The following is a 14,268-nucleotide window of genomic DNA, read 5'->3' on the forward strand; positions in this document are numbered from 1 at the left end:
TTTGCAAGGTAGCCAATCATATCGTCTGTGAATACGAACACCTTTATGTTTTCATTCTAATCCGCATGTGTCTTCCTTCCTTTACTTGCCTTACTGCATTGGTTAAGTATTCTACTACTAAGTTGAATTGGCTTGTTGAGAGCAGACATCCTTACCTTATTCCCCAAAGAAGACTTTTATCATTAAGTATGATGTTTGCTGTACATTTTAATAAATGCCCTTTATCAGGGTGAGAAAGTCCCCTTATATTCCTAGTTTGCTAAGAGTTTTTATCATGAAAGTTGAATTTTCTCAAATACTTTTTCTGAATCAATTGATACGATATGGTGGTTTTTCTTCTTTAGATCGTTGGTAGAATTCACCACTAGAACCATCTGTGCCTGGACATTTCTTTTTTTAGAAGGATTTTCATTATAAATTCAATTACTTTAATAGCTGTCAGATATTCAGATTATCTATTTTGTCTTGGGTGAGTTTTGATAATATGTGGTTTTCAAGGATTTGTTCTATTCCTCTAAACTGTCATTTACGTGTACAAAGTTGTTTATAGTATTCTCTTATTACCCATTTAATATCTGTGGTATCTATAGTGATATCTTTTTCTTTACTCCTAATATATTGATAATTACTATTTTCTCTCATTTTGCTAAATATTTATCAATTTTATTGATATTTTCAAGAACTGGCTTTTGGTGTGATTGGTTTTTCCTCTACTGTTTTTCTATTTTTAATTTCATTAATTTCTGTTATTTTTTTCCTTCATTCTGCTTGCTTAAATTTAGATTCTTTTTATGTTGTTACCTTTTGACCCCCTTCATCCATTTCTCTGACTCCCCACTTCTGGCAACCACCAACCTGCCTCTATTATCTATACCTATGCGCTTCCTTTTTTTTTTCTTTTTTTAAGGTTTCACATATAAGAGAGATCATATTCATATGATATTTATCTTTGTCTTTCTCCGCCTAACTTAAATTCGTGAAGTAGGAGCTGCATTTGACACGTTTTTCTGTTATATGCACTTAATGCTATAAACGTCTCTCTCGGCACTGCTTTAGCTGCATCCCACGGATTTTAATACGTTACATTTTCATTTACATTCAGTTTTAATATACTTTTTTATTTCTCTTGAGACTTTCTCTTTGATACATGGATTATTTAGGAGTGGCTTCTTTAATTTCTAAGTGCTTCGATATTTTTCTGTAATCTTTCTGTTATCGATTTCTAGGCTGTCTCCATTATGGTCAGAATACTCTTTGTATGACATGAATTATTACAAATTTGTTAACAGCTGTTCTATGACCTAAGATATTGTCACTCTTGGTGAATGTCCCATGTATGCTTGAAAACAATCTTTATTCTGATTTCACTGGGTAGAATGTTCTAAAAATTTCCATTCGATCCTGATGGTTGATGGCACTGTTCAGTTCTTCCCTATCCTTGATAATTTTTAGTAGTTATATCCTTTAGTAAGCGAAGGGGTTATAAATCCCCAAGTATAATATCTGATTTCTCTAGTCTCAACTATTTTCTCCACTCAGTCCTTTAAGGTTTTACTTCATTTATTTCCCAACTCTGTTTTTTGGTGCATGCATACTTAAGACTTGATCTTTTTGATCTTTTTATCATTTTGAAATGTCCCTTTCTTCCTAGTAGTTTTCTTTATTCTGACATCAATTTTTTCTACTAAAGTAAGTTTTTTTTATTTACATTTATTTAAGGAAGAGATAATTCATACTTAATATTACTATCTCTTTTCAATACAGCCATTCCAATTTTCTTCTGATTAGTGTTTGCACGGTATGTATTTTTCTATCTCCTAACCTCCCTGTGTCATTGCATATGAAGTGAGTTTCTTATAGACAAAACACAGTTCAGTCTTTTTTGATCAATTCTACCATTTCCTACCTCTTAATTATTCATATGTTAGGACTTAAGTCTGCCATTTTAGTACTTCTGTTTGTTCCCTCCATTTTACCTTCCTCTGTTTCCCCTTTCTTATGTTCCTATAGGTTACTTGAACATTTTTAGTACTCCATTTTCATTTATTTACAATAGTTTTATTATATCCCCATATAATACTTTCTTTAACATCTTTATTGGAGTATAATTGCTTTACAATGTTGTGTTATTTTCTGCTGTATAACAAAGTGAGTCAGCTATATGTATACATATATCCCCATATCCCGTCCCTCTTGCATCTCCCTCCCACCCTCCTTATCCCACCCCTCTATGTGGTTGCAAAGCACCGAGCTGATCTCCCTGTGTTATGCGGCTGCTTCCCACTAGCTATCTATTTTACATTTGGTAGTGTATATATGTCAATGTCACTCTCTCACTTCGTCCCAGCTTACCCTTCCCTCTCCCTGTGTCCTCCAGTCCATTCTCTATGTCTGTGTCCTTATTCCTGTCCTGCCCCTAGGCTCTTCAGAACCATGTTTTTTTGATTCCATATATATGTGCTAGCATACGATATTTGTTCTTCTCTTTCTGACTTACTTCACTCTGTATGACAGACTCTAGGTCCATCTACCTCACTATAAATAACTCAATTTCATTTCTTTTTATGGCTGAGTAATATTCCACTGTATATATGTGCCACAACTTCTTTATCCATTCATCTGTCGATGGACACATAGGTTGCTTCCATGTCCTGGCTATTATAAATAGTGCTGCAATGAACACTGTGGTACATGACTCTTTTTGAATTACCATATAATATTTTTAATGACTGCTCTAGAGATTACAGTGTGTGTGTGTGTGTGTGTGTGTGTGTGTGTGTGTGTGTGTGTGTGTAACTTACTATAGCCTGCTAGTATCAACATTTTACTACCCTGAGTGGAACACAAATACCTTGCCACACTTTATGTCCCTTTCCTTTCCCACTTTCGATACAGTTTTCTTAAATATAACCTCTATATACATTGAGAATCATGTAAATGTAGTAATTTTTGCTTTGTATCATCAGACAATTTTTTAAACTGAAGAGGATTTATTTATCCCTTCCATTGCTTTCTCCATTTCTAATATCCCAACTGTCCTTCCATTATCTCTTCCTTTGTGTCTGAAGAACCTCCTTCATAGTCATTATTTTACAACAAATTTGCTGGCAACAAATTTTGCTAGCTTTCTTTCATCTGACAATGTGTTGATTTCTCTTTCATTCCTTAAGTATATTTTTCCTGGATACACAATTCTGGGGTGACATCAGGTTGTTGTTTTTTTTTTAGCACTTCCTCTGTTTTCCACAATTTCTGATAGGAAATCTGTTGTTGTTTCAAATTGCCCTTTCCCTAATAGCAATGTTTGGTTTCCCTTTCAAGATTTTTTCTTTGGCTTTAATTTTCAAAAGTTTAACTATAATGGGTCCGGGTATGGATATCTTTAGGTTTATTGTGCTGGGAGTTCACTCAGCTTCTTGAATCTGTAGAATTATGTCTTTTGCAAATTTGGTAAGATTTAAGCCAATATTTCTTCAAATATTTTTTAAATTCCACATCCTGTCCTCTCTGTCTAGTACTCTGATGCCTCAAATGGTATACCTTTTGTTATTGTCCCACAGGTCTCTGAGTCTAAGTTCACTTTTTCAATTTCTCTCCATTATTCAGACTATATAATTTCTACTGATCCATCCTGAAGTTCACTAACTCTTTCCTCTGTCCTTTCCATTCTGCTATTTAGTCTAACCAGTAATTTTTAAACTTTGGTTATTGTATTTTTCAGTTCTAAGATTTTCATTTGATTCTTTCTATTTTCTACTTATTTGCTGCAGTTTCTTATGTTTTCATTTGTTTCAAGAGAATTCATAATTGCTCACTGGAGCAGTTTTACAAAAGCTGCTTTAAAATCCTTATTGATGATTCCAACATTTGTGTCATTTCAAAGTTAGCCTCTGTTGATTGCCTTTTCTTGTTAGAGTTGAGTTTTTCCTGATTTTTTCATATAACGAGTAATTTGGGGTTGTAGTCTGGACATTTTAAGTACTATACTATCATACTCTAATTCCTACTTAAATCTTTTATTTTAGTGAATGGTCAACCTGTTTAGATTCTGAATGTGATCGCAGGCTCACTTTTGTGGACTGTGTTTCAAATGTCAATTTAGTTTATAAAGTCTCTCCAGTACTCCTCGGTTTTCTCTATTTACATGTTACCTATACGACAGAACTCCACTCCCCATTATCCTCAGCATGGGCTCGAGTGGGGAGAAGCACTGCCTCATTTCAGCAGAGCAGGCATAGAAAATAGGGTAATATGAAGGGGAGTGGGGAGTTGTGAAAGTCAATGAACCCACAGGCTCAGTTGGGGAGGGTACCACCTTATTACTGCAAGGGGAGTGGAAATCAAAAGCTCCAACCACAGGCTCCTCTGTGGAGGAATGCTTCTTCCTTACTTCAGAGCATGGAAGAAAGTCGAGTTCTGCCTCAAAACTCTGCAGGGTAAGGGCACCATCTTGTTAATGCTGTGTAGTTGTGAAAGCCAGGGTCTCACCCACAGGCTCTGCTGAAGAGAGTTGCCACCTTGTAAATTCTGGTGGGGTGGAAGACAGTCCTCCCTACAGACTCTGCTGAGGAAGGGGACTGCCTCATTACTTAGCAGGGAAGAGGGGAAGTCAAAGTTTGACCCACAGGCTCCACTGGAGGGGGACATCTCCTTGTTACTGCAGGTGGGGGAAGGGTGTGTGTGAGACAAAGCTCTGGTCATGGATACTGCTGCTGTAATGCCTGTTTGAGTGTGAGGGGGTATAGATTTTATTGTGATGTTCTCCTAGAGAACGGATGGGATAGGTTAGGATGTTTCTATCTTGCTGGGCCATCCTTTGGCTAGAGAGAACAGGCTTTCCTTGGCACTATTTTTTTGTCTGCACTCATTAGCATTTCCAGGTTGTAGACTTCTCTACAACCCAGGCCAAGATATACGGGAGGCAAGAAAAATAGACAATCAGGGAACTCACTCAATCCTTGAGTCTCAAGGTCCTTAGATAGTCCACCTTCTTTTCCCTAACTTTCAGAGTTTTCTGGTAGGGTATTTCATGAGTTTTGTCCAGGATTTTTGTGATTAGTAGGAGAAAAACAGAATGTGTTTACTCCATCTTGTTCAGAACCCAAACCCTGCCACTTATTTTCAGTCTATATTTTTTGTGTCCTATCACCCTCTACTCTCTAAGTTTCCAGAGGATATGAACTGAGGTTTTATTAACCTAGTAATTGTTGGCTTGGCAAAAAGTATCATATATGACATATCCTTTAAGCTTATTAGCTGTAAGAAAGTGTTGATACAGCTTCTTGGCCTTTACCCACCATTAGGTTCACAACGTAACCCTGAGGCTTGTTCATTCATTTAATGAAGACCTGTTTTGTGAAAGCTTCTGGGGATACAGCAACAAGTAAGACAGCTAAAATCCTTGGTGTTATGGAACTTACATTCTATTGACTGGAATAGGATGGAGAGAACTGCAGGTATATGAGTAATGTGTTCTCTTCAGGCTGGACAAAACTCAAGTCTACTGTGTTTCAGTTAATATTAGGAACATACATTTGAAAAACTCAATATTCAGAAATCTATAAATTTGCAACTGGCACAAGTACAATAATTTTTTCACTTGGTACAATTAACTTTAATGATCTAGTAAACTAGTTATAAACTACTTACCACATAGAGTTGTTTCCACAGACTGGCCCATTCTTGCAGAGTTGCTGTAACTTCAGTCACAATAGAATCTTCAAGTGGAACCACAGTTTCATACTGCCTAGAACCAGAGCCACAACAAACAGTCCCATTATCTTTGATGAAATACCAGAATACTGTCTACTGACCTTTTCAACACATGTAAATCAAATTTAAATTCATGCAAATATAAAGAGAGGTATATCTAATTGAATACATATTGTTTAGCAGTAATATACTGCAATAATATAAGTGAACTAAATTAATGTAAACAAGTTTCCTCAGCTTGTCCATTGAGGAGTTCTGGGTCTGGTAGAGGAACTGTGATCCTGGAAACAGAAAGGTACTAGGTTTCTCTCCAACTACCTTGTAAGCAACATCCATTATGGTGCCAGTCCCTGTGCTAATTGCCAAGGATTTATCAGTGAACAAAAATGGACAGGGTCCCTATCTTCATAGAGCTCTTACTGTGGATAGGGAATTAGACAAATAATCACAACAGATATGGATAGCAATGAATCTAAGAAAGAAACCAAATTGTACTATCAGAGATTTTAGCTGGGGGACACGACTAAAGAAGAGAAGATAAGTGAAGTCTTCTCTGAAGAAATGGCAATGCCCAAAAGATGCAAAAAGGTCACGACAGAAAAGTTTGTTGGGAGGGACAGGTGTGGTGTCACCTGCAGAGGAAACAATATACAAGAAGTCACTGAGATGGTAAAGAATTTCACATATCTAAGAACTTAAAGAAGACTGGTATGACTGAGGCCAGTTCTCACAGGTCCTTTCCAAATGATACTAAAGATACCAGACCTTTTTTTAAATTAATTTTTATTGGAGCATAGTTGCTTTACAAAGTCGTGTTAGTTTCCACTGTATAGCAAAGTGAATCACCTATACATATACATATATCCCCTCTTTTTTGGGTTTCCTTCCCATTTAGGTCACCACAGAGCATTGAGAATGAATGAGACGATACTGAAAGGTTGTTCAAAGTAAGGGCATGACTTGATAATATTTTTATTATGTCTATGCCACTTTTGAGAGTTAATGAAATATTTTCTGGGACCAAAGATTTTATATACTGATATGCTGAGGTAGATGGAACCTATACTCCAATTTGTTAGCCAAAGAGAACATCATCCACTTGCAAGCAACAAAGGAAAATTCATTTCACAAATTAGCATTAAGTATCATTTCTCTACACAGCTGACAAACCACCACTGTGTTCAAAGGTGACCGTGTATTAATATGGAACATCAATGAATATATATTACTTGATTATGCTATACGGCTTTCTTTTTTATTTTCTGTGATTTATTCCAGCACATAAAAAAAAATCATCTTGGAATGATGCCAGAGCACTATCCATATTCATCAAATTTATAAGGTGAATTTTCAGTGCAAGGCTGAGATTTAAACTTGACACTATGGAAATAGAGAGACATGGGAGATGCTGTAAGAGTGTTGTGTTTTAGTAACATTAAAGCAGAAATGCTGTATAGGATAAACTGGAATAAAATTTCTTGAAAGTTTCACCTACTAGGTCTCCAGCTACTTTAATCACTGAGATCTATGGGAAAATTACACTGTTCCTATTTTAAAGTTCTAAAACTTTCGACTTACCTCAATTTATGCTAACCCAAGTATATACTAATACTGACGTATTTTTCTTAGTCTATAATATATAATCAGTATCCTGAAAATTCTTAAAATTCAGATACAGTGTTATTTATAAATACACGGTTCCACAGACCAAGTAGAATGTAGTCAGAACACTAAGAAAAATAACCAAATAAAGTGAATTAATAAGCAAATTTCCAAAGAAATTCTGGATTCATGCAGAGTAAAGAGTTTGTTAGAGGCCTGAACCAAGATGGCGGAGTAGAAGGATGTGCTCTCACTCCCTCTTGTGAGAACACCAGAATCACAATTAGCTGCTGGACAATCATCAACAGGAAGACACTGGAACTCAACAAAAAAGATACCCCACATCCAAAGACAAAGGAGAAGACACAGTGAGATGGTAGGAGGAGCGCAATCACAGCAAAATCAAATCCCATAACTGCTGGGTGGGTGACTCACAGACTGGAGAACACTTATACCACAGAAGTCCACCCACTGGAGTGAAGGTTCTGAGCCCCACATCAGGCTTCCCAACCTGGGGATCCAGCAACGGGAGGAGGAATTCCTAGATAATCAGACTTTGAAGGCTAGTGGGATTTGATTGCAGGACTTCGACAAGACTGGGGGAAACAGAGACTCCACTCTTGGAGGGCACACACAAAGTAGTGTGCGCATCGAGACCCAGGGGAAGGAGCAGTGAATCCAGGGGAGACTGAACCACACCTACCTGCTAGTGTTGGAGGGTCTCCTGCAGAGGTGGGGGGTGTCTGTGGCTCACCGTGGGGACAAGATAACTGGCAGCAGAAGTTCTGGGAAGTACTCCTTGGTGTGAGCCCTCCCAGAGTCTGCCATTAGCCCCACCAAAGAGCCCAGGTACACTCCAGTGCTGGGTTGTCTCAGGCCAAACAACCAACAGGGAAGGAACCCAGCCCCACCCATCAGCAGTCAAGAGGATTAAAGTTTTACTGACCTCTGCCCACCAGAGCAACACCCAGCTCTACCCACCACCAGTCCCTCCCATCAGGAAACCTGCACAAGCCTCTTAGATAGCCTCATCCACCAGAGGGCAGACAGCATAAGCAAGAAGAATTACAATCTGGCAGCCTGTGGAACGAAAACCACATAAACAGAAACATGGACAACATGAAAAGGCAGAGGGCTACGTACCAGATGAAGAAACAAGATAAAACCCCAGAACACAACAAAATGAAGTGGAGATAGGCAACCTTCCAGAAAAAGAATTCAGAATAATGATAGTGAAGATGATCCAGGACCTCAGAAAAACGATGGAGGCAAAGATCGAGAAGATGCAAGAAATGTTTAACAAAGACCTAGAAGAATTAAAGAACAAACAAACAGAGATGAACAATACAATAACTTAAATGAAAACTACACTAGAAGGAATCAGTAGCAGAATAACTGAGGCAGAGGAACAGATAAGTGACCTGGAAGACAGAACGGTGGAATTCACTGCTGCAGAACAGAATAAAGAAAACAGAATGAAAGGAAATGAAGACAGCCTCAGAGACCTCTGGGACAACATTAAACACAACAACATTCGCATTATAGAGGTCCCAGAAGCAGAAGAGAGAGAGAAAGACCCGAGAAAATATTTGAAAAGATTATAGTCGAAAATATATATATATACCCAAGTCCAGGAAGCACAGTGAGTCCCATACAGGATAAACCCAAGGAGAAACACGCCAAGACACATACTAATCAAATTGGCAAAAATTAAAGACAAAGAAAAATTATTAAAAGCAATAAGGGAAAAATGACAAATAACATACAACAGAACTCCCATAAGGTTAACAGCTGATTTTTTCAGCAGAAACTCTACAAGCCAGAAGGAAGTGACATGATATACTTAAAGTGATGAAAGGGAAGAACCTACAACCAAGATTACTCCACCTGGAAAGGATCTCACTCAGATTCGATGCAGAAATCAAAAGCTTTACAGAAGAGCAAAAGCTAAGAGAATTCAGCACCACCAAACCAGCTCTACAACAAATGCTAAAGGAACTTCTCTAAGTGGGAAACACAAGAGAAGAAAAGGACCTACAAAAACAAACCCAAAACAATTAAGAAAATGGTAATAGGAACATACATATCAATAATTACCTTAAACGTGAATGGATTAAAAGCTCCAACCAAAAGACACGGGTTGGCTGAATGGATACAAAAACAAGACCTATATAAATGCTGTCTACCGGAGAGCCATTTAAGACCTAGGGACACATACAGACTGAAAGTGAGGGGATGGAAAAAGATATTCCATGCAAATGGAAATCAAAAGAAAGCTGGAGTAGCTATACTCATATCAGATAAAATAGACTTTAAAATAAAGAATGTTGCAAGAGACAAGGAAGGACACTACATGATGATCAACGGATCAATCCAAGAAGAAGATATAACAATTATAAATATATATGCACCCAACATAGGAGCACCTCAATACATAAGGCAACTGCTAACAGCTATAAAAGAGGAAATGGACAGTAACACAATAATACTGGGGGACTTTAACACCTCACTTACACCAATGGACAGATCATCCAAAATGAAAATAAATAAGGAAACAGAAGCTTTAAATGACACAATAGATCAGACAGATTTAATTGATATTTATAGGACATTCCATCCAAAAACAGCACATTACACTTTCTTCTCAAGTGCGCACGAAACATTCTCCAGGATAGATCACATCTTGGGTCACAAATCAAGCCTCAGTAAATTTAACAAAACTGATATCATATCAAGCATCTTTTCTGACCACAACGTTATGAGATTAGAAATGAACTACAGGGGAAAAAACGTAAAAAACACAAACACATGGAGGCTAAACACTATGTTACTAAATAACCAAGAGATCATTGAAGAAATCAAAAAGGAAATCAAAAAATACCTAGAGACAGATGACAATGAAAACACGACAATCCAAAACCTATGGGTGCAGCAAAAGCAGTTCTAAGAGGGAAGTTTATAGCTATACAAGCCTACCTCAAGAAACAAGAAAAGGGCTTCCCTGGTGGCGCAGTGGTTGAGAATCTGCCTGCCAATGCAGGGGACACGGGTTCGAGCCCTGGTCTGGGAAGATCCCACATGCCGCAGAGCAACTAGGCCCGTGAGCCACAAAGACTGAGCCTGGGCATCTGAAGCCTGTGCTCTGCAACAAAAGAGGCCGCGATAGTGAGAGGCCCGTGCACCGCGATGAAGAGTGGCCCCCACTTGCCGCAACTAGAGAAAGCCCTCGCAAAGAAACGAAGACCCAACACAGCCAAATATAAAAATAAATTAATTAATTAATAAATTTTAAAAAAAGAACAAGAAAAATCTCAAATAAATAATATAACCTTACACCTAAAGGAACTAGAGAAAGAAGAACAAACAAAACCCAAACTTAGCAGAAGGAAAGAAATCATAAAGATCAGAGCAGAAATAAATGAAATAGAAACAAAGAACACAATAGCAAAGATCAATAAAACTAAAAGCTGGTTCTTTGAGAAGACAAACAACATTGATAAACCATTAGGCAGACTCATCAAGAAAAAGAGGGAGAGGACTCAAATCAATAAAATTAGAAATGAAAAAGGAGAAGTTACAACAGACACTGCAGAAATACAAAGCATCCTAAGAGACTACTACAAGCAACTCTATGCCAATAAAATGAACAACCTGGAAGAAATGGAAAAATTCTTAGAAAGGTATAGTATAACCTTCCAAGACTGAACCAGGAAGAAATAGAAAATATGAACAGGCCAATCACAAGTAATGAAATTGAAACTGTGATTAAAAATCTTCCAACAAACAAAAGTCCAGGACCAGATGGCTTCACAGGTGAATTCTATCAGACATTTAGAAAAGAGCTAACACCCATCCTTCTCAAACTCTTCCAAAAATTGCAGAAGAAGGAACACTCCCAAACTCATTCTATGAGGCCACCATCACCCTGATACGAAAACCAGACAAAGATACTGCAAAGAAAGAAAATTACAGACCAATATCACTGATGAATATAGATGCAAAACTCCTCAACAAAATACTAGCAAACAGAATCCAACAACACATTAAAAGGATCATACACCATGATCAAGTGGGATTTATCCCAGGGATGCAAGGATTCTTCAATATATGCAAATCAATCAATGTGATACACCATATTAACAAATTGAAGAATGAAAACCATATGATCATCTCAATAGATGCGGAAAAAGCTTTTGACAAAATTCAACACCCATTTATGATAAAAACTCTCCAGAAAGTGGGCATAGAGGGAAACGACCTTAACATAATAAAGGCCATATACGACAAACCCACAGCAAACATCATTCTCAATGGTGAAAAACTGAAAGCATTTACTCAAAGATCAGGAACAAGACAAGGATGTCCACTCTCACCGCTATTATTCAACATAGTTTTGGAAGTCCTAGCCTCGGCAATCAAAAAAGAAAAAGAAATAAAAGGAATACAAATTGGAAAAGAAGAAGTAAAACTGCCACTGTTTGCAGATGACATGATACTATACATAGAGAATCCTAAAGATGCAACCAGAAAACTACTAGAGCTAATCAATGAATCTGGTAAAATTGCAGGATACAAAATTAATGCACAGAAATCTCTTGCATTCCTATACACTAATGATGAAAAACCTGAAAAAGAAATTAAGGAAACACTCCCATTTACCATTGCAACAAAAAGAATAAAATACTTAGGAATAAACTTACCTAGGGAGACAAAAGACCTGTATGCAGAAAACTATAAGACACTGATGAAAGAAATTAAAGATGATACCAACAGATGGAGAGATACACCATGTTCTTGGATTGGAAGAATCAATATTGTGAAAACGACTATACTACCCAAAGCAATCTACAGATTCAATGCAATCCCTATCAAATTACCAATGGCATTTTTTATGGAACTAGAACAAAAAATCTTAAAATTTGTATGGAGACACAAAAGACCCCAAACAGCCAAAGCAGTCTTGAGGGAAAAAAACGGAGCTGGAGGAATCAGACTCCCTGACTTCAGACTATACTACAAAGCTATAGTAATCAAGACAATATGGTACTGGTGCAAAAACAGAAACAGAGATCAATGGAACAAGACAGAAAGCCCAGAGGTAAACCCACGTATCTATGGTCAACTAATCTATGACAAAGGAGGCAAGGATATACAATGGAGAAAAGACAGTCTTTTCAATAAGTGGTGCTGGGAAAACTGGACAGCTACATGTAAAAGTATGAGATTAGATCACTCCATAACACCATACACAAAAATAAGCTCAGAATGGATTAAAGACCTAAATGTAAGACCGGACACTATAAAACTCTTAGAGAAAAACATAGGCAGAACACTCTTTGACATAAATCACAGCAAGATCTTTTTTGATCCACCTCCTAGAGTAACGGAAATAAAAACAAAAATAAACAAATGGGACCTAATGAAACTTCAAAGCTTTTGCACAGCAAAGGAAACCATAAACAAGACGAAAAGACAACCCTCAGAATGGCAGAAAATATTTGCCAATGAATCAATGGACAAAGGATTAATCTCCAAAATATATAAACAGCTTATGCAGCTCAATATTAAAAAAACAAACAACCCAATCCAAAAATGGGCAGAAGAACTAAATAGACATTTCTCCAAAGAAGACATACAGATGGCCAAGAAGCACATGAAAAGCTGCTCAACATCACTAATTATTAGAGAAATGCAAACCAAAACTACAATGAGGTATCACCTCACACCAGTCAGAATGGGCTTCATCAGAAAATCTACAAACAACAATTGCTGGAGAGGGTGTGGAGAAAAGGGAACTCTCTTCCACTGTTGGTGGGAATGTAAACTGATACAGCTACTATGGAGAACAGTACGGAGGTTCCTTAAAAAACTAAAAATAGAATTACCATATGATCCAACAATCCCACTACTGGGCATATACCCTGAGAAAACCACAATTCAAAAAGACACATGCACCCCAATGTTCATTGCAGCACTATTTACAATAGCCAGGTCATGGAAGCAACCTAAATGCCCATCGACAGACGAATGGATAAAGAAGATTGGTACATATATACAATGGGATATTACTCAGCCATAAAAAGGAACGAAATTGGGTCATTTGTAGAGACGTGGATGGACCCAGAGACTGTCATACAGAGTGAAGTAAGTCAGAAAGAGAAAAACAAATAACGTATATTAACGCATATATGTGGAACCTAGAAAAATGGTACAGATGAACCGGTTTGCAAGGCAGAAGTTGAGACACAGTTGTAGAGAACAAACGTATGGACACCAAGGGGGGAAAGCCGCAGGTGGGTGGGGGGGTGGTGTGATGAACTGGGTGATTGGGATTGACATGTATACACTGATGTGTATAAAACTGATGACTATAAGAACCTACTGTATAAAAAAAAATAGAGAAAACCTATTTATTAGGTTTATGGATGTGCATGCAATTTATAAAAAATAAAACACTACTGTTCCTGTGGAAAAAAACAAGAGTTTGTTAGAAATGAAATTTGGTAGTGAAAAGAGACGATCCTTTAATTCAATGTATATTGCACAGAAATGTAGCTGAGAGCATGATCATTAGGGTAAGATAACTTGGCCTCAATTCCTACTTTCCCTACTTCCCTGCCATGTGTTGGCAAAGGTATTTAACCCTCAAAGCCTTGCCCACCTCATGTGAAGTAAACAAATAATCCCATTTTCTCATCTGGAATTCTCAAGTGTGATATAATGGGTATAAAATGTCAATTACAAAGCCCAGTATACAGGATATTTAATAAATGGCAGCTATTGTTCACTCTTACTTAATCTTTTAATTTTCATTACTTACAAATTGCCAAAGCATATCTAAAATAAACAATGTCAAAATGAGTTAGATTTCATATTGTACTTTAAAAATATATTTCACAAAGACTTCTTGTCCAAATAGCTCCATTCGTTCATGCTTCGACATATTTCCTAACC

The 14,268-nt window shown here is 37.3% G+C and overlaps 1 protein-coding gene across 1 annotated transcript in view; it reads right to left on the bottom strand.

The window, feature by feature from the left end:
• DOCK3 (dedicator of cytokinesis 3) overlaps window positions 1-14,268 on the bottom strand; it is a 412,216-nt gene that overhangs the window by 277,556 nt on the left and 120,392 nt on the right. The window contains exon 5 of the mRNA XM_060161726.1: window positions 5,650-5,746. Coding sequence (XP_060017709.1) covers window positions 5,650-5,746 — 97 coding nt within the window. The remainder of the gene's footprint in view (window positions 1-5,649; window positions 5,747-14,268) is intronic.

This window comes from Lagenorhynchus albirostris, chromosome 10 (assembly GCF_949774975.1).
Source record: "Lagenorhynchus albirostris chromosome 10, mLagAlb1.1, whole genome shotgun sequence".
Taxonomy (NCBI): Eukaryota; Metazoa; Chordata; class Mammalia; order Artiodactyla; family Delphinidae; genus Lagenorhynchus; species Lagenorhynchus albirostris.